Here is a 19,232-nt window from a genome sequence, read left to right on the forward strand (position 1 = left end):
CTACTCCAACACCTCCAATGACTGGCTCTCAACAGGTCCCTGAATTAGGTAAAAACTCCTCTGCCACAATACGGAGCCCATCTACCTTTAATGGCTTAGCTCCTAATACTCTCTGTTGAACAAATATACAAACCTCCTTCTTCCTTGCTCAAGCAGTTCTCTTGACTCGGAAAGCCCATTTAATTTCCTCCATTCTCTCCAGTTGAAGTCCCGCCCATCTGCTACTTTCTCCAAGGAGATTCCTCGAATTCCACCCCCAATAAAATGTGACAGGGCCCGATTCTAGACTGTAAGATTCCGAAGGGTAGGAGGTCAAATCTTTTCTAGCACACCTCACCCGCCCCCCTGCCACTTTGCTCTACGCCTGGAACGCAGTGCGGTGAACTGACAGCAGTGACCTCCGCTGAAGCTCAGAATAGGATCCAGAATTCCAAAATTCGTATGCGTGGAAGGTTACAGACAAAGCCCTTCCCGCTCCCGGTCCTTGTCGGTCGCCCAGAAGCCCCCTCCCGAACCCCCTCTACACCCCAGCTCGCGCCTCCAGCAGCTGGGTTTGGAATAATCGGTCACCCCCCGCCCTCCCCTTACCGCCATGACTCTCTGGCCCTCCCTCTCGATGGTTTCACCCCTTCGCTCTTCAGGGAAGCGCCGCTTCGCCCGGCCCCCGAGTTGTTTCATCTACTTCCCGCCACACCCACCAGGAAGGCTATGCCACTCTGCTCCACAACTCTCGATGGTACTCATTGGGCCTCAAGGCCAGGAGGGGGTGTGGGGGTGAGGAACGATCGACAGAACCATAGAGTACTCCGCCAGCCTCACAGAGGAAGAGAGAGCGGCCTCCAAATGCCCGAGGTCCTAGAGGCGGCTGGGCCGGAGGCGGTCGCACAAAAGGAGTCACGGGAGGCGACTCTAGCCGCTGGTCGACCATAGACGTGAGGCTCCCGCCCGCGCAGGGCCGGGAGGTAAGCGAGCGGCAGCGAGGCGGGAATTAGTAGGGAGTGCGGGTGGAGCAGGCCGGAGGCAAAAGTTTCTCGAGCCCCAGGGTAAGGGGTGGGCCTGGGCGGTGGGAACGCTCGGGATAAGTGCTGGAGGGAGCAAGGCGATGAGCGAGGCCCCGGCGCATCACATCAGCCGCCCCAGTGCCTCGGTCGCGTCTGCCCTAGACCGCGCCCGGTTACCCGCTGCCTCTCCTTAGGACCATAAGCATGACGATGCTCCATCCTAAGCCTTGCAGGTTACAAAACGGCTTTCCCATGTGCTGGCACTTGTGATTCCCGCTCCCGCCCAACGATGTGGACGCTGTCTGTCATCGCCTCCACTTTACAGATAGAAAAACCGAGGCCCCGAGAAGCGAGGGGACTGTATCTGTCCAAGGCCACGCGGTGAGTCAGAGCCCACAGGAAAGTGGAAACCGGGTGCCTTGGTCCCCAGGCTGGATCTCATTCTTTTCCCAGGCCTTCTCTCTGCCTTAATTTGTCCTTTCTCTTTCTCAGTACCCGTGCCCCGAAGATAAGTTCATTTCTTCTCTTGTGCCCACCTATGTCCCACCTCACTCCGCCTTCCAGCGGCTTAATCTAGACGACACCGCGTCCTCCTTGGCTCCCCGCTAAGGCAAGTATACTGCCCGAGCTGGAAGACTCCCGAGAGCAGCGATGATAAGTGGAGGCTGTGGTTTCCAGAGAATCCTCTGAGGGCGGAAGTGCCCTGCCCTGCCACCTTACGAATTTCCGTGATCTAAGGCTTTGAGTTGCAGAATTCTCAGCTGCAACCTGATTTCCTAGCACTAGGCCATTACTTGACCTCCATGACTCAATTTCATGAAATGATTACTGTCATTCTTATTAATTCCTAGTTATTTAGCTTAGACTAATTTTAGCTGTGTATAACAAGATATGCAATTTACTTGATATTCATCTCTCAGTTGTGTTCCAGTGTTCAATGTGAGGCCATAGTCAATTTGTTAGAAATTTCTCCAGGTGTGTTAACTTGTAAGGCATCACTGATTTGACATCTTAGTAGAAGCCTAAATTTGCTTTGATGCATTTCTGTGTCTGGAGTTCTTCACTAGAATTCCCTTATTTGTCTGACTTGCATAGACTGTTGTGGTTTAGTGAAGTGATAACATCAATAAACTCCACTCAGAAAGCTCCAAGTCTAGGGAGGGAGACTGATAGGTAAATGACAGTGCAGTGTGACACAGTTTCTGACAGAGCTATGTACAATGTGCCATTAGGACCTCAGAGAGAGAAACTTAGATGAAAGGTGTCCGGAAGCCATCCTAGTGGAAGTGACATTTGTGCAGATTCTTAAAGGATAGTTAGGAGTTGGTTAGCCAGACAAGAGAGATGGCAAAGGGGAGAAGGTCCATCAAGCCCAGAGAGGGATGTGTAAGGATATGGAAGCAGAAGAGAATGTGGTGAGTCTGGGGAATGGCAAATCAATGACAAGTTGAATCATCAGTTCAGAGATCTTTTGCGGAGAGAGGTGGAAGATGAATCTGGAGAGGTCAGCAGGGGCTGACCCCTGAAGGAAGGGCTTTGAGCTAAGGAATAGTGAGATCATAAAATGTTAAGAGGGGAGGGGACCTCTGAGATCCCTTGGTCCCACCCAATTTTATTGCAGGTAAGAGAACTGAGACCCAGATTGATTAGTGATTTGACCAACATCACTTAGCTCCAAGAAACAGTCTTTAATATATTGGCTACAACTTCTTGTCTCTTTCCTATTTTTATCCCTATTATCATGTTTATGCTTTTTGTTCTAAACATTGTCATAAAAAGAAAATTTCTAGGTTAACTGCGTATGGCATGCTGCCATGCAAGGAAATGCCTAATTGGGCAGGCACTGGGCTGTGCACCCACACCAAGTGGGAAGAAAGTGAGAGATCTAATTATATATTGTTTGGTTTTTCTTCTGGTTGGTTTATCAGCACGTAAGAGGACATAGCACACAAGTTGGTGGTGATGACAGACCCTGTGTTGGACTCACAGCCAGCCAACAGCACTGGGGAGATGGATGGACTGTGCCCTGAGCTATTGCTGATCCCCCGACCTCTGTCTAACCGTGGACTCCTAGAGCCTGTCCAGAGCCCCTGTCCTTCTGGGAACCCTCCACCTTTGCCTGCTGACCCAGGCTGCCTGCTGGTAGAAACCACGGCAACTGAAGAGGACACAGAGAACATGGAGATCATTGTGGAAGCAGTAGCTGGAAACCTGTCCCCAGGTGCTCCTGGAGAGACCCCAGGTACCAACACAGTTGCTAGCAGGCCAGTGAGACAAGCAACCCTGAGTTTTTGTCTGTGCTGTGTTTGATCGTTGTATATAAACATGATGAAGACACAAGGTAGCATCCTATTTTTATACTTAGAGATGTTGTAATTTGATTTGCAGTTGGTGAATGTTGATTGAAGTCTGGCGAGGTGGTGCACAACTTTTACCAAGCTCTTGGCAGTCTATCCCTGCGAGGGCTTCACGTCTGCTAGACGGTAATCCAGAAGGGAAGACCTTTCTGACACCTCTGCCCAGTCCTTACTCCTATAGTCCTCAAGGATTCTTTTCTCCATGTTGACCCTCCCACCCAGGAACTGCAGCCAGGAATTAGGCAAAAGGCCCAGCCTCTCTCCAAGGGCTTGGCAGGGCTTCCTAGCAGTATTTCCCTGCTCTAGTTTCTTGCGGATAACATACTTAAATCACCCAAGGCATGCCATTAAGAGTGGGAGTTGAATAATTTATATTTACTTTAGAAGAAAGAGTCTCCCCTTTAATCTTCCCACATCTCAACTTCTTATTTTTCGGTAACTTCCCTGTTTTGTAACTGTCGTCTTTCAGCTACAGTTGTACCATTTTTCCTTGGTAGTGTACAAAGAGTACTGGGAAGGATTAGCTAGTTTGATTGTATAATATTTCTAAACTTTGATGTGGTGAAATAAATAATAAATAAATTAAAAAGGAACCTGGAAAAACATTTGCAATATATAAAAAATTTGCAACATATAAGAAAGCGTTAATATCTTTAAAATTGAAAGAGCTCCACAATAAGAAAAAGAAACAGTATTTTTTTAGAAAGGGAGAAAAGAAATCTACATGCAATTTACTAAAGAAGAAATGAAAATAGTTAATAACCATAAGTATATTTAATCTCACTAACACACAAATTCCAGTTTAACTATAAGATTTCATTATTGTTTCTCAACTTTGGCAGAAATTAAGCAATTTTTATAAAACTAGTGTTGGTGAGGCTATGGGGAAACAGACAGTATCTTATAGTTTATAGAGTATAAATTAGCATAAGTTTTTGAAAGTCAATTTATCCATGAAACAAATTTTAAAAGACATGTACTCTGACCTAGTAGTTCCTCTTCTAGGGATCTGTCCTATAGAAAGAGTCACACACATGCACAAGGATGCAGGAATAAGGATGTGTAGGGCAGCTTTATTTGTAATGGTTGGAAACAACCCAGATATCTATCAGTAAGAGCAAAATTTCATTTTGATTTACCCATGCTCTGAAGTACCATGAACTGGACAAAAAAAAATTAGGTAGATCTAAATGTCCTACTCATAGATAAAAATATCCTTGATATAGAGCAAGTGAAAATAATGTTTTAAAATGCAAATATCCGGGGCTTCCCTGGTGGCACAGTGGTTAAGAATCCGCCTGCCATTGCAGGGGACACAGGTTCGAGCCCTGGTCTGGGAAGATCCCATGTGCTGCGGAGCAACTAAGCCCGTGTGCCACACTACTGAGCCTGCGCTCTAGAGTCCGAGAGCCACAACTACTGAAACCTGTGCGCCTAGAACCCATGCTTTGCAACAAGAGAAGCCACTGCAATAAGAAGGCCGCTTGCCGCAACTAGAGAAAGCCCACGCGCAGCAACGAAGACCCAAAGCCGAAAATAAATAAGTAAATAAATTTAAAAGAAAAGCAAATTGCCAAAAAATGACCCCAAAAGGTCTGAAAGGATATAGACCAAATTATGTGTGTGTAGTTGGGAGGTGGTTATTCTTTATATAGTTCTATTGTTGCACTGAATTTTTATTTAAACAAAAAAATAATACAGAGAAAAAGAACCACCAGAATAAATGTAGGACAGACCTGGGCTCCACCATTAACAGGCCTGGTGGCCTTAACCTTGCAGCATCCCAGGTCCCTCTTCTCATAGGGCAGTTGGAGGACCAAGCAAAAGTGTTTCCTAAGCCTTTCTTTGTCAAGGTCCTGCCAGTTGCTTAAGAAATGGCAGCAAGTGGAGCAACTAGACCCATGCGCCACAATTCCTGAGCCTGTGCTGTAGAGCCCACAAGCCACAACTACTGAGGCCCATGCGCCTGGAGCCTGTGTTCCGCAACAAGAGAAGCCACTGCAATGAGAAGCCCACATACTGCAACAAAGAGTGGACCCCGCTTGCCGCAACTAGAGAAAGCCCAAGCACAGCAACGAAGACCCAATGCAGGCAAAAATAAATAAATAAATAAATTGATTTAAAAAATAAAAATAAAAGTTATCAAAAAAGAAAATGGCAGCAATTATTATGAATGTGATCTGGCTCATCTCAGAAAGGATGTCCTCCGTTTTATAAATTACTGTGCCTTTGAAAATCTCTTCACGGAATATAAAAGTAACGCTTTGTCATGTATACTGCAGATATTTTCCTCAGATTGTCATTTTCTTCTTGGAAGTTTCTAATTTTTTATTTGGGCAAAACATATCGCCTTTTCTTAATGCTTTCTGGATTTGGTTAATACTTGTTACATTCACTTCACAAATATTTATGAAGTACCTACCTTGTGCCAAGTATTGTGCAAGATACTGGGAATCCAAACACACGTGCAAGATAGACCATCTTTGACCTTAGGGGGCTTTGAAAATCAGACTTTAAGGTGTAGAATCAGACTTAAGTCCACCTCCATTCCATGAATGTTAAAAGATTTACCTACATTTTCTACTGGTAACTAACTCCTCTGAGTCTTGTTCCGTCTGATTCTGTGCCTTTCTCTGTCGGTCCTCTGCCTGCAGGTGTCCTGGTAAAGGTGGTGGAGGTGTACTTCTGTGAGCGCTGTGAGCAGAGCTTCGCAGAGCCCACTCTGCTGTCCCTGCACCAGTGCACTGAGACCGTTATACAGCCTGTGCAGGGCCTCGCTAGCCCCCCCTGCTCTGTAGAGCTGCCCCCCAGCAACCTCACTCTCCCTGGCCCTCTGCAGGGCCAGAGCCCACCAGATAGCCCCCTGCCATGCCCTGTGTGTAGACAGGAGTTTGCCCAGCCCCAGGCCCTGAAGAGCCACTTCAAGATTCACCGGGGCACTCCAGACGCCTTCTCCTGCCCAGAGTCTGGCTGTGTGTTCTCTGCTCAAGATCGCAAGGGTCTACAGCACCACCTGAGGCAGACCCACAGAGCGCTTCCCGTGCCCTGTTCTTTCCGGGGCTGCCCCCTGCTCTTCGGGAGCCAGCAGGGCATGGAGCTGCACCGGCAGGCCCATTACCCTTTCCACTGCAACCACTGCAGCTTCGTGGGCTCCAACATCAAACTCTTCCGGCAGCATCAGCGGAGTCACGGGGCCGGGACACAGGGAGAACTGTCTGCTGTTCAGGGTCTTCTATCGCAGGAGCTGCTGCCAGGTATGAGGCCAAGGACCCAGCAGTATCCTGCCTGGATTGCAGCTGCAGTTGGTCTGTAGCAGAGACAGTTGTTAATAATTCCATGAATGTAAGCCTGAATTGAAGAGAATCCAGGGTAGTGGCGCAGGAGGACGGGATTATTGGCTGATGTGGGAAGGCATCTAGACACCCCGGACCAGGCAGAAAATATGGGACAAAGAGGAAGTCTTTGTCCATGACAATGAATGAAGTTTGGCTTAAGCTACACTGTGGCCTTGAAGTTACTTAACCAATGTCTCTTCTGGTCCATTTCAGAACTTTCTGAGGGCAGAAGCTAAACTGCCCATCAGTGGCTGTAGCCATTGGTTGAATGCCTGTAGACTCCCTGTTAGAGCAAGTGGGATTGGGCAGGAGAAGCTGGGGTTATTTTAAAAAGAAACCTTCAAGGGAGGTGGTGCTTCAATGATTCTTATTCCTCTTGGTCTCAAAAAGAGTGTGGGGTGAGCGGAGGAGCAGGAGGAAATAGAGAAGCCAGGCCAGGAGAGGCCAGGGTTCTGATGAGAGAATTTGGCTCACTAAGACTGATTTGTACTCTGGTACAAAGAGAAGATTCCTCTTTCCTGGGAAAAAGTCATACATCTTTGCCTTACTGAGGCCGCTGCCTCTAACTGAGGGAGAGAAGGAATGGATTTGAGAGCACAGGATGTGATCCTGAATTGCCGAGTTGGGTTTCTCAGTAGAAGCTTAGAGGTCGGGGATGTTTGCCCACACTGAGCCACCAGCCGTTAACCCTGGGGACCTGAGCCAGGGAAGAACAGTCTAGTCTGCCCGTTCTCTACCTCTCTGCCCCCTCCCCCCACTGCAGTGACCGCAGAGATCTTGCCTTCAAGGGGTCCGAGGTTGGTGTTATCTAAGGTTTGATTTACTTCAGACTGGAGCATCACTGACAGCTTAGCTCCTGGTCTTCCTATCCCTGTCTTGTGTGGGAATAAATTAATATACTTAGAACCCCAGGTTCCCTTATGCTAAATGGTGGGAGGTGAGAAGTACAGGCACTCAGCCCTGCGTTGGCTCCTCTAGTCATCAAATTCTTTGCATCTTCAGCTCTCAGAGTGTCCCCAGGAGAGGGAGAGCCTTCAGAGGAAGGAGGAGCACCCTTGCCTGGGCAGGAGTCAGCTGAAGAGGAGGACATAGAGGAAGAAGAGAACAGTGGCAGCCGGATCTCCCAGAAAGCCCTGGAGAAAGGCCAGGGGCCTCAGCGGTTGGAGGGTAATGATGTGATGGGGCTTGAACCTCCTGGTGGTGGGGAGGAACGGACTGTGGGGGGCGGGGTATTGAGGCTCTGGGGTTTGGTTTTCTGAGTTTTGGTTCAGATCCTTCCGTTCCTAACATTCCACTTTGACATGTCTAGTGGGAAAGTGATAACTCTGGAGACACGGGGTAAGAGTAAATAGTTTGCTCTCCGGGCTGGTTTTCCCCAGGCAGAAAGCTCTTTTGTGAGGAGGGGGAGGGTGATATTCATAGTATGAAGATGCCAGGGGTTTTTGACTGGCAGCCTGTCTTGTCTGACACTGAGCCCCCTAAGGTTGTTTTTCTGAATCCTTGCTTCCCAGTTTTCCATCTGAGGAGAACAGCATTTGAAACCCATCCCACAGTGGGGAGTTCGTCAGGTGACCAGGAGGATCTGATTATATTTATTATCAGCTCTCTATGCCCCCAGGGTTCAGAAGTAGGAGTACTTTACCTTCTCTTCCCTCTGCTCACTCCCTGTGGGGTTCTTTTCCTTCCAACCAACCCTGCTGATTCTTCTGCATGCCCTCCGGGTCAAGGACAGGAAGAACAAGAATGCTCCATCAAGGGTCTTCTTTTGACCCTTTCTAGATAAAAGCTTAAGAATAGTGCGTCGTTGGGTGAAGCACTTCTTACAGGTCACAGCAAGGTCTGAGAAGTCCTTGTGATTTTGTTTCTCTAAATACTTGAATGACTTCTCTCTTCTTTGAGGCTACAAAGTTTGAGATGTTTGGTTTCCTAGAAAGAAAGGAACAAAGCCATGCATGCATGCATAATTTGTCTGGGCAAATTGTGGTTCTCCCATTAACTGGCCAGCCCCTGACCTATTGAAGAATCTCACTCTTAACCCTCCCTGCCTTTCCCTCTCCCAGGAGCTGTGGCTTCTGGCACCGAGTCCCTCTTCAAGACCCACATGTGTCCAGAATGCAAGCGCTGCTTCAAGAAGCGGACCCATCTGGTGGAGCACCTACATCTCCACTTCCCAGACCCCAGTCTCCAGTGCCCCAACTGCCAAAAGTTCTTCACCAGTAAGAGCAAGCTCAAGACCCACCTGCTGCGGGAGCTGGGCCAAAAGGCCCACCGCTGCCCACTGTGCCACTACAGTGCAGTGGAGAGGAATGCCCTCAACCGCCATATGGCCAGCATGCATGAGGATATTTCCAACTTCTACTCAGATACCTATGCCTGTCCTGTCTGCCGGGAGGAGTTCCGCCTCAGCCAGGCCCTTAAGGAGCACCTCAAGAGCCACACCGCAGCAGCTGCAGCCAAGCCGCTGCCCCTTCGCTGCTTTCAGGAGGGCTGTAGCTACACGGCACCTGACCGCAAGGCCTTCGTAAAGCATCTGAAGGAGACCCACGGTGTGCGGGCTGTGGAGTGCCGCCATCACTCGTGTCCCATGCTCTTCGCCACAGCAGAAGCCATGGAGGCCCACCACAAAAGCCACTATGCCTTCCACTGCCCCCACTGTGACTTCGCCTGCTCCAACAAGCACCTGTTCCGTAAACATAAGAAGCAGGGCCACCCTGGCAGTGAAGAGCTGCGCTGCACCTTCTGCCCCTTTGCTACCTTCAACCCGGTGGCCTACCAGGACCATGTGGGCAAGATGCATGCTCATGAGAAGATCCATCAGTGCCCTGAGTGCAGCTTTGCCACTGCCCACAAGAGGGTGCTTATCCGCCACATGCTGCTGCATACCGGTGAGATGGCTTCCACCCTTCCAACCATGTAATAGTGGTGATGATGGCAAACGGGAGCGTTTACTGTGTGTCAGACACCCGGAGGGCTTTGCGTACATTGTGTAGGACTCATCTGACCTAGTGTTCCTAGAGATAAATCTAGTATTTGCAGTTTACAAATAAGCCTTGAGTGTCACTCAGCTAGTAAAGTGGTCGGGCTAGGATTTGCGGCATGTGGGATCTTTCTAGTTGAGGCATACGGGATCTTTTAGTTGCGGGATGTGGGATCTAGTTCCCTGACCAGGGATCGAATCCAGGCGCCTTACAGGGAGTGCAGTCTTAACTGGACCACCAGGGAAGTCCCGTGCCTCACCTTTAAAGCCCTGTCGGGTTCTGCCCACCCCTAATCAGGCATGGGTGGGTCAACACCCAGCCTGTTAAAGCAAAGAAACCCAGACCAGGACAGATACCTTCCTTTGCAGTTCAAGTTTTGTGATGTGCTGTGAGAGATAGCGGGTGAGGGAACTGAGCCATCCATATATATTATAGCCTTGAAGGCCATGACACTGAAACATGATCACATCTGGTGACCTGAAAGTTGCAGGGTTTTCAACTCAGGCTCTTAATTGGTTACCAGCATTACTGATTCTTTGAGTAAAAACCAAACCAGGCTTCCTGCTATAGCATCTTCCCATTTGTGATCTCTTTGTAAGCATTGGTGGATTGACAAGACATTAAAAAATCTCATCAAAGATTCTTTAGTTTGGGAGGACAGTTTTTAGGCACCTTGTGGCAAAGCCATTGTTGTTTCCATTAAACAGTTCATTTCTATACAGGCTTTAGTCACAAAATCTCATTTTTCTGAGGCTTCTTAAAACCTCACATCTATACAGGCATACTTTTTTTTATTTCACTTTATTGTTCTTAGCAGATACTGTGTCTTCCTAAATCGAAGGTTTGTGGCAACCCTGCATTGTCAGGTGATAGTTAGCATTTTTTAGCAATAAAGTATTTTTTAAATTAAGGTATGTACACTGTTTTGTTAGAATGTTATTGCACACTTAATAGACTACCGTGCAATGTGTGAACATAACTTTTACATGTACTGGGAAACCAAAAAATTTGTGGGACTCACTTTCTTGCAATATTTGCTTTATTGTGGTGGTCTGGAACTGAACCCACCACCTCTCTGAGGTATGCTTGTGTAGTGCTTTATAGTTTTTTCATATATATTATCTTATTTAATCCATAATAACGATCTTGTAAGAAAGGCAGGTAAAGATGAGAAATGCTGAACATTTTAATGGCCTGTTTCCGGATCACACAGCTGGTATCAGAAGCAGACCCAGAACACCACGTTGCTTGCCTTTCACCATAAGGAGAGGGGCTGAGTGGGTGGGCAGGGATAACAGGGAATGGTCCTGAAAGAACATGGCCCCAGCCTCACCTCTTAGCGCTAGATCTCAACCAATGTACAGGGACAGCTTGTCATTGAGCCCTTTAATCTTCATATCAGCCATGTGAGGTCAGTATTTTTGTTGCCCCCTTTTTGGAGACCAAGAAACTGAGACTTAGAGGGTTAAGTGACCTGCCCGAGGACACAACAGTAGTAAACTGGGATTTGAACCACTGCCTAATAGCTCTGTGGTTTCTCTGTGCCTCAGCTTCTTCCTCTGTAAAATGGGGTAATAAAGGGCTGTTGTGAGGATTCAGTAAAAGGAGGCATTTTTATAAAGTGCTCAGAAAGGTGCCTGGCACGTAGTGAGCACAGTATAAATGTCGGCTCTTAATATCTTTATTACTGTGTTGGACTCCGGAGTCAGAGTTGTTAACACTATGTTGTATTGCCTAATTTTTTCTCCTCCTCTTCCACAAAACTGGAACGAATTGGGCTAAGTGGAGCAGTTGACCATTAGTGCCAATAAGCTGTATAACAAATCCAGAATGGACTTTGAAGCTACTTTTGAAAAGCTGGGTCTTCGCTTTCCCCCTACCTTCCTTGGCGTCAGGGTGGAAGAGTGGTCGTCCCAGAGGGCTGTGAGGCAGCATTGACTTTTGCGAATAGCACCTCAGCTTCCACTTCTGCTGGGCATCAGAGCGAGCCTGCTGGGGAGGACGGTCTGTCACTCCCTTGATCCGTGTCTGACTTGTGTTCTCTCCCCGCTCACCCCCATCCCCACAGGCGAGAAGCCACACAAGTGTGAGCTGTGTGACTTCACGTGTCGAGACGTGAGCTACCTGTCCAAGCACATGCTGACCCACTCCAACACCAAGGATTACATGTGCACCGAATGCGGCTACGTCACCAAGTGGAAGCACTACCTCAGCGTGCACATGCGGAAGCACGCAGGCGACCTCAGGTATGAGCACACGCGTGCCTCCCTCCCTAACCCAATGACCTGGAGCTAAGCTAGGCGCCTCTCAAAGTCAGCTTCCGGCCCCATCTCTCTTCTGGCCCCAGAGAGACTCCTCCGCACGGCCCTCTGCTCCTGTCATCTCGGCTCCGCTGCCTCTAGCTGACCTCTGCCTGTGGCCTAGTCTGCACTGTGTGAGCTCTCTGGGCTCAGGGAAGGGGGTGTAGACCCAGAGTAGAGGCCCAGAGACTAAGGTGTCATTTGAGTTCTGAGTCCAGTCCTGGTGAAGTAGATGGGCTACGCCTGTGGCTCCAATCCTGGCCACGTCCAAATCCAGGCAAGTTCCCCTCTGACCTGTGGGCACAGCTGGCTAGGGGGTTTCTCCGTGGCTTTCACGTCTCCGTGGGAGAGTGGGATCTAGGCACAGAAACCTGCCCCGTGGGGCTGTAGCCATTGTCAGCTCCTCAGAAGTCCACAGAGGTTGACTGATTCATGATACCTTCCCTTTAGGAAGCAATGTAGAGTGGCGGGTAGAACACAAGCCCTGAAGCTAGACTGTCTGCCTTTCACTTCCTTTGTAACTCGAGGCAAGTTACTAACTTCTGTACCTTAGTCTCCTCACTAAGACGATGAAATTGGATGATGCATGTACAACACTGAGTGTAGAGCTTGGCCCATAGTAGGTATTTATACAGTTACTGGTAGTTGCTGTGATTAATTTATGATTGTGATTTTTCCCTCCTCACCAGATACCAGTGCAACCAGTGCTCCTATCGCTGCCACCGGGCTGATCAGCTGAGCAGCCACAAGCTGCGGCACCAGGGCAAGTCCCTGATGTGCGAGGTGTGCGCCTTCGCTTGCAAGCGGAAGTATGAGCTGCAGAAGCACATGGCTTCCCAGCACCACCCCGGCGCGGCCGCCCCACTCTACCCCTGTCGCTATTGCAGTTACCAGAGCCGCCACAAGCAAGCCCTGCTGAGCCATGAGAACTGTAAGCACACCCGCCTCCGAGAGTTCCACTGTGCCCTCTGCGACTATCGCACCTTCAGCAACACCGCCCTCTTCTTCCACAAGCGCAAAGCCCATGGTTACGTGCCCGGGGACCAGGTCTGGCAGCTTTGCCGTGCCAGCCAGGAGCCAGAGGGAGCCGGGCAGTGCCCAACACCCCCACCAGACTCAGAGCCCTCAAGTCAGCTGTCTGCCCAGCCTGAGGGGCCAGACCATGACCCAGGGACGGTGGTGGACCCCAGCTTGGATCAGGCCCCGCCAGAGACCAGTGAGGAGGACAGTGCTGGGAAACAGGACGGCGGTGAGGTTCCCCAGGGGCATGACCTAGTTGGCAGCCCCAGTCCGGCGGAGGTAGATGAGGGGGGCTGCACGCTACACCTAGAGGCCCTGGGAGTGGAGCTGGAGCCTGTGGCCAACCCGCCCCTTGAAGAGATCACCGAAACAGCTCCTGTGGAGTTCAGGCCCCTGGATCCCTCAGGGCCTCTGAGACTGGAAGGGCCAGATGGAACTTTGGCAGAGCTGTCTACCTTTGAAGGTGCTGGAACTTCCGGCTTGGGTGCTGAAGAGTCCATTCTGGAAAAGCCAGTCTCTGAGCCCCCTATAAATCCCCCTTCCTCAGAGGAGCCCCCTAACAGCTGGGTGGGAACCTTCAAGGCAAATCCACCCACTGAGACAGCACCCCTGCCCCAGTTCCCTGAATCAGAGTCATTACTCAAGGCCCTAAGGAGGCAGGACAAAGAACAGGCAGAGGCGCTGGTGCTGGAGGGGCGGGTTCAGATGGTAGTGATACAGGGAGAGGGGCGGGCTTTCCGCTGCCCACACTGCCCTTTCATCACCCGCCGGGAGAAGGCCCTGAGTCTGCACTCCAGGACTGGGTGCCAGGGCCACCGAGAGCCCCTCCTCTGCCCTGAGTGTGGAGCCAGCTTCAAGCAGCAGCGTGGCCTCAGCACCCATCTGCTGAAGAAGTGCCCTGTTCTCCTCAGAAAGAGCAAGGGCTTGCCCAGACCAGATTCACCCATCCCTCTGCATCCTCAGCCCCCAGGCACACCGGCCTCAGAGGATGCAGCCGGTGGGAAGCCCCCACCTGCACGATTAGAAGCAGAGATCATGCTCCCAAAAGATGCGCCCAAGCTTCCTGGGGAGCCAGAAGACACAGAGGAGCCTGTTGCCACACTCTCTGGCTCCACAGTCCCTCCTGCAGAAGACTCCTCGCCCACAGAGGCCCCTGAGAAGTTCCACTTTGAGCAGGGCAAGTTTCACTGCAACTCATGCATGTTCCTTTGCTCTCGGCTTTCCTCCATTACCTCTCACGTGGCTGAAGGCTGCCGGGGCGGACGTGGCGGGGGAGGAAAGCGAGGCGCCTCCCAGACCCAGCCTATTGTGTCCCTGCTGAGCAGCAGGGACTCTGCTCCCCTGAGCAGTGGGAGTGCAGAGCACAGCCCTGGTGATGGGGATGCAGCTCTGGTTCCAAAGCAGAAGGGGGCTCGCTTCTCCTGCCCCACGTGTCCCTTTAGCTGCCAGCAGGAACGGGCCCTGAGGACTCACCAGACGCGGGGCTGCTCCCTCGAGCAGTCTGGAGAGCTGCGCTGTGGCCTCTGCCCATTCACCGCTCCTGCTGCTGCTGCCCTGAGGCTCCACCAGAAGCGGAGGCACCCTGCCGCAGCCCATGGCCCCCGGCCCCCTCTTCAGTGTGGGGACTGCGGCTTCACCTGTAAACAGAGCCGGTGCCTACAGCAGCACCGGCGGCTGAAGCATGAGGGGGTGAAGCCACATCAGTGCCCTTTCTGTGACTTTTCCACCACCAGACGGTACCGGTTAGAGGCTCACCAGTCCCGACACACAGGTGTTGGCCGCATCCCCTGCAGCTCCTGTCCCCAGACGTTTGGTACCAACTCAAAACTGCGCTTGCACCGGTTGAGGGTACACGACAAAACACCCACCCACTTCTGTCCACTCTGTGACTATAGTGGCTACCTTCGCCATGACATCACTCGCCACGTTAACAGTTGCCACCAGGGCACCCCAGCCTTTGCCTGCCCGCAGTGTGAGGCCCAGTTCAGCTCCGAGACAGCACTCAAGCAGCATGCTCTGCGCCGGCATCCCGAGCCTACGCCCCCTGTCCCTGGCTCTCCCACAGAGGCCACTGAAGGCCCCCTGCACTGCTCCCGCTGTGGGCTGCTGTGCCCCAGCCCTGCCAGCCTGCGAGGGCACACCCGGAAACAGCACCCACGGCTCGAATGTGGGGCCTGTCAGGAGGCCTTCCCCAGCCGGCCGGCATTGGATGAGCACCGAAGGCAGCAGCATTTCAGCCACCGCTGCCAGCTCTGTGACTTTGCTGCCCGGGAACGGGTGGGCCTGGTGAAGCACTACTTGGAGCAGCATGAGGAGACTTCAGCAGCGGCATCTTCAGCTGGGGATGCTGGCCAGCCCCCTCTGCGCTGCCCTTTTTGTGACTTTGCGTGCCGCCATCAGCTGGTGCTAGATCACCACGTGAAAGGGCACGGGGGCACCCGGCTCTACAAGTGCACTGACTGTGCTTACAGCACCAAGAACCGGCAAAAGATCACCTGGCACAGCCGCGTCCACACTGGGGAAAAGCCCTACCGCTGTCACCTCTGTCCCTATGCCTGTGCTGACCCCTCTCGCCTCAAGGTAAGGTCAGGGGCTAGGGGGTCTGGGAATGGAAGGAATGCAGGCTGTGGAGTTAAACTACCTGGGTTCTTTAATCCTGACTCTTCTGAAAATTAGCTCTGTGACTTTGGTCAAGTCCCTTAACTTCTCCAAACCTCAGATTCCTCATCTGTGAAGAGGGGATAATACTTCATAGGGTTGCTACAGAGATAAAATTCCGTAATACATGCTTGGCCTGTGATAAAGGCGTGTAATAGGTTGTAGATAACCTAGATGATAACAGCTGACATTTATTGAGTACTTACACTGTATGTCGGACACTAATTTTAATCCTTTCAAAAATATGAGATATACTTTTACTGTTTCCCATTTTCCAGATTAATAAACTGAGAATTAGGGGTAAGGCTGCCCAAAGACACAGCTAATAAGTGGCAGAGGTGAGATAGGGCAGACCTGGGGTCGGCTGAATGGGTTAGGGTTGCGTCAGAGTGACTGGCCTTGGAGACCTGATTGGCAGTGGGGGAGAATGGGTAGGATCGGTGCAGGGAACAGGATTTTCTGCCAACAGTTTCTCTGCCTGCTTGCTCTATTTCCACATCCAGTGAGTACCAAAGGGTACACATTTTCTGGGTGTACTCTTTGCTCTTCCCTCCTCCAGTACCATATGCGGATTCACAAGGAGGAGCGGAAGTATCTGTGCCCTGACTGTGGCTACAAGTGCAAGTGGGTCAACCAGCTCAAGTACCACATGACCAAGCACACAGGTGAGTCTGCATGGTTTTGACAGGCCCGAGGGGTTCCCCTGTGCACTAGCACACCCAGCCTCCCTGAGGTGGTGTATGTCCTTACTGAGATTCGGGGTGCACAGCTGTATTCACATCAAGGGTAGTAGGTAGACTGAAAAGCCAGAATACCTTCCCAACCCACTGAAAGCCTATCAGAATCAGGAGAGTGGTGAACCTGAGAGTCTGGACATGTGTACTTTGCAAAAGCTTCCCGGGGTATTATGGCACAAGGTCACCCACCTCTGGTTGAGGACCTCCAACTCAAACATGAGTGACTGAGCAGGTCTGCCTGGTCCCTACAGAGACAGGATGGAACTATCATGAGTGAGGAGGAGAAAGTAGAGGGTTCAGCTGTTATTTATTTATTTATTTATTTAGGCTGCGTTGGGTCTTTATTGCTGCGCACAGGCTTTCTCTAGTTGCAGCGAGCAGCAGCTACTCTTCGTTGTGGTGCGAGGGCTTCTCATTGCGGTGGCTTCTCTTCTTGCGGAGCACGGGCTCTAGGCGTGGGCTCAGAAGTTGTGGCTTATGGGCTCCAGAGCACAGGCTCAGTAGTTGTGGTGCATGGGATTAGTTGCTCCACGGCATGTGGGATCTTCCCGGACCAGGGCTTGAACCTGTGTCCCCTGCATTGGCAGGGGGATTTTTAACCACTGCGCCACCAGGGAAGTCCCTCACCTGTTTTTGTTTTGTTTTGTTTTGTTTTGTTTAAAGAATGAAAGAATCAGAGGCCCCATACAGTATTATCAAGATGACTGTGGGCTTTTTTTTTTTTTTTTAAGAAGATGTTGGGGGTAGGAGTTTATTAATTTATTTATTTTTGCTGTGTTGCATCTTCGTTTCTGTGCAAGGGCTTTCTCTAGTTGTGGCAAGCGGGGGCCACTCTTCATCGTGGTGCGCGGGCCTCTCACTATCGCGGCCTCTCTTGTTGCGGAGCACAGGCTCCAGATGCGCAGGCTCAGTAGCTGTGGCTCACGGGCCTAGTTGCTCCGCGGCATGTGGGATCCTCCCAGACCAGGGCTCGAACCCGTGTCCCCTGCATTAGCAGGCAGATTCTCAACCACTGCACCACCAGGGAAGTCCCCCTCACCTGTTTTAACTTGTCCTTTTTTTTTCTCCTGGGTACAGTCCATGAACCACAGGTTCTCAGAGAAGGGTTAATGATGGTGTGCCTGTGATTGTTGCCTATGGCCCCCCACCCCAAGTAAAGGAATTAACCAGATGCATTTCAAGGCCCTCTGCCTCTACCCCTTCTTTTGCCTCTCCCGCTTCCCTCTTAAGCATTTTCTTTTACTTCTTGTGTTGAACAAGGGATCCATTTCAATGGATTTCCAATTCCATGAGTACTCCATGACCAAAAACGGGTTGGAGTTCCCCATGTAGAAACCCTGTCATATTTGAGTATTTATTGCTGTCAGTTGGCTACTTAGGGGTCCAGTTAGTTACTGGCATCCATCGAGCACCCACTGTATACAAGGGGCTATGTTGGGAATAGGACACACCAATGTCAGACAGGATTGGAACATTCCAAAGACGTGGTCCTTAGTTTGCTGCTTGTGTTCCTTATGTCCCAGGATCACAGTGACTCCTCTGGTCCAGTGATCCTTGTTCCACCTCCTTCAGTGGTGATGTGTTCCCTGTCCTTGCCCTGTCCTACAGGACTGAAGCCATACCAGTGTCCCGAGTGTGAGTACTGCACGAACAGGGCCGACGCACTGCGCGTGCACCAGGAGACGCGGCACCGGGAAGCACGGGCCTTCATGTGTGAGCAGTGCGGCAAGGCCTTCAAGACACGCTTCCTGCTGCGCACCCACCTCCGCAAGCACAGCGAGGCCAAGCCCTACGTGTGCAACGTGTGCCACCGTGCTTTCCGCTGGGCTGCCGGCCTGCGCCATCACGCCCTCACCCACACCGACCGCCACCCTTTCTTCTGCCGCCTCTGCAGCTACAAGGCCAAGCAGAAATTTCAGGTGGTCAAGCACGTGCGCAGGCACCACCCTGACCAGGCTGACCCAAATCAAGGCGTGGGCAAGGACCCCACCATGCCCACGGTGCACCTACATGACGTGCAGTTGGAGGATCCCGGCCCCCCTGCTCCTGCTGCTCCCCCCACTGGACCTGAGGGTTGAGGGCCTCCCCCACCTCCCGACAAGAAGAGGGTGTGGGCCCAGATGTGCAGACTGGAACCAGAGCTAGCCTGAGGAGCTCAGGACCAGAGGAAAGGCGTGGCTTCGGGGTGTCAGAGAGGCTGGAACCCTCCTGGGACTCTGGCTGTAGTACTTGGAAGTTGATATAAAAGAGAGCCCTGGACCACAGATTGACTTCTGTTGAGGCACATTGTGTTTTTTTAACCCATGAGTTCCTAATCTCTTCACCGTCACACCACCAGAGTCCCTGGCTATAAGATTTGTGGTTTACCCATTTCATCTTCTCTTTCCTTCTTACTACGTCAAGTCCTATTTTCTTTCAGCATCCTCAGAACAGTTGTATCTAACCGCATGTGCTGTTGTGCCCACTGCTCTATAAAGCATGGTTAAATGATTAGTTGCTTATATAGATTCGTCCAAGTCCCTGACTTAACACTGCCAGGCTGTCATCTCAGTCTGCCCTGTCCCCTCTCAGGCCTCTGTCTCTCCTTTGTCTCCTTCCATCTTCACTGAGCGATTGATTCTGAAACACCCAGGCCTGCCTTCTCTCTGTCCTCAAGCCTGAATCAGCCCTTGCCCTGCTCCCTTTTTCTGAGTCCCTTTGTCTACGTGTAGAGGGAGGATTGCCACCCACTAAGCCTCCTCATGGAAGCAGCTTTAATTCGGCACCATCCTGACTGGCTCAGCTGCTGCGCTAGAGTTAAAGCACAAGGATAGGGTGAAAGACAGACAACTGGGAAGGTAAATCTC

The 19,232-nt window shown here is 51.1% G+C and overlaps 2 protein-coding genes across 2 annotated transcripts in view; one reads left to right on the forward strand and one right to left on the reverse strand.

Annotated features, from left to right (window-relative positions):
* Positions 1-621, reverse strand: part of BCS1L (BCS1 ubiquinol-cytochrome c reductase complex chaperone) — a 5,249-nt gene extending 4,628 nt beyond the window's left edge. Inside the window, exon 1 of the mRNA XM_007445849.1 lies at positions 589-621. The gene's annotated coding sequence lies outside the window, so the exon portion shown is untranslated. The remainder of the gene's footprint in view (positions 1-588) is intronic.
* Positions 622-2,954: 2,333 nt separating this feature from the next.
* ZNF142 (zinc finger protein 142) lies at positions 2,955-18,464 on the forward strand. Its single transcript, XM_007445855.1, has 7 exons — positions 2,955-3,243; positions 7,696-7,860; positions 8,754-9,578; positions 11,740-11,917; positions 12,661-15,571; positions 16,209-16,314; positions 17,995-18,464. The coding sequence occupies exons 1-7, from the start codon at positions 2,964-2,966 to the stop codon at positions 18,462-18,464; spliced, it is 4,935 nt and encodes a 1,644-aa protein (XP_007445917.1). The 5' UTR covers positions 2,955-2,963.
* Positions 18,465-19,232: the final 768 nt, after the last annotated feature.

Source organism: Lipotes vexillifer, unplaced genomic scaffold (assembly GCF_000442215.2).
Source record: "Lipotes vexillifer unplaced genomic scaffold, Lipotes_vexillifer_v1.1 scaffold965, whole genome shotgun sequence".
Taxonomy (NCBI): Eukaryota; Metazoa; Chordata; class Mammalia; order Artiodactyla; family Lipotidae; genus Lipotes; species Lipotes vexillifer.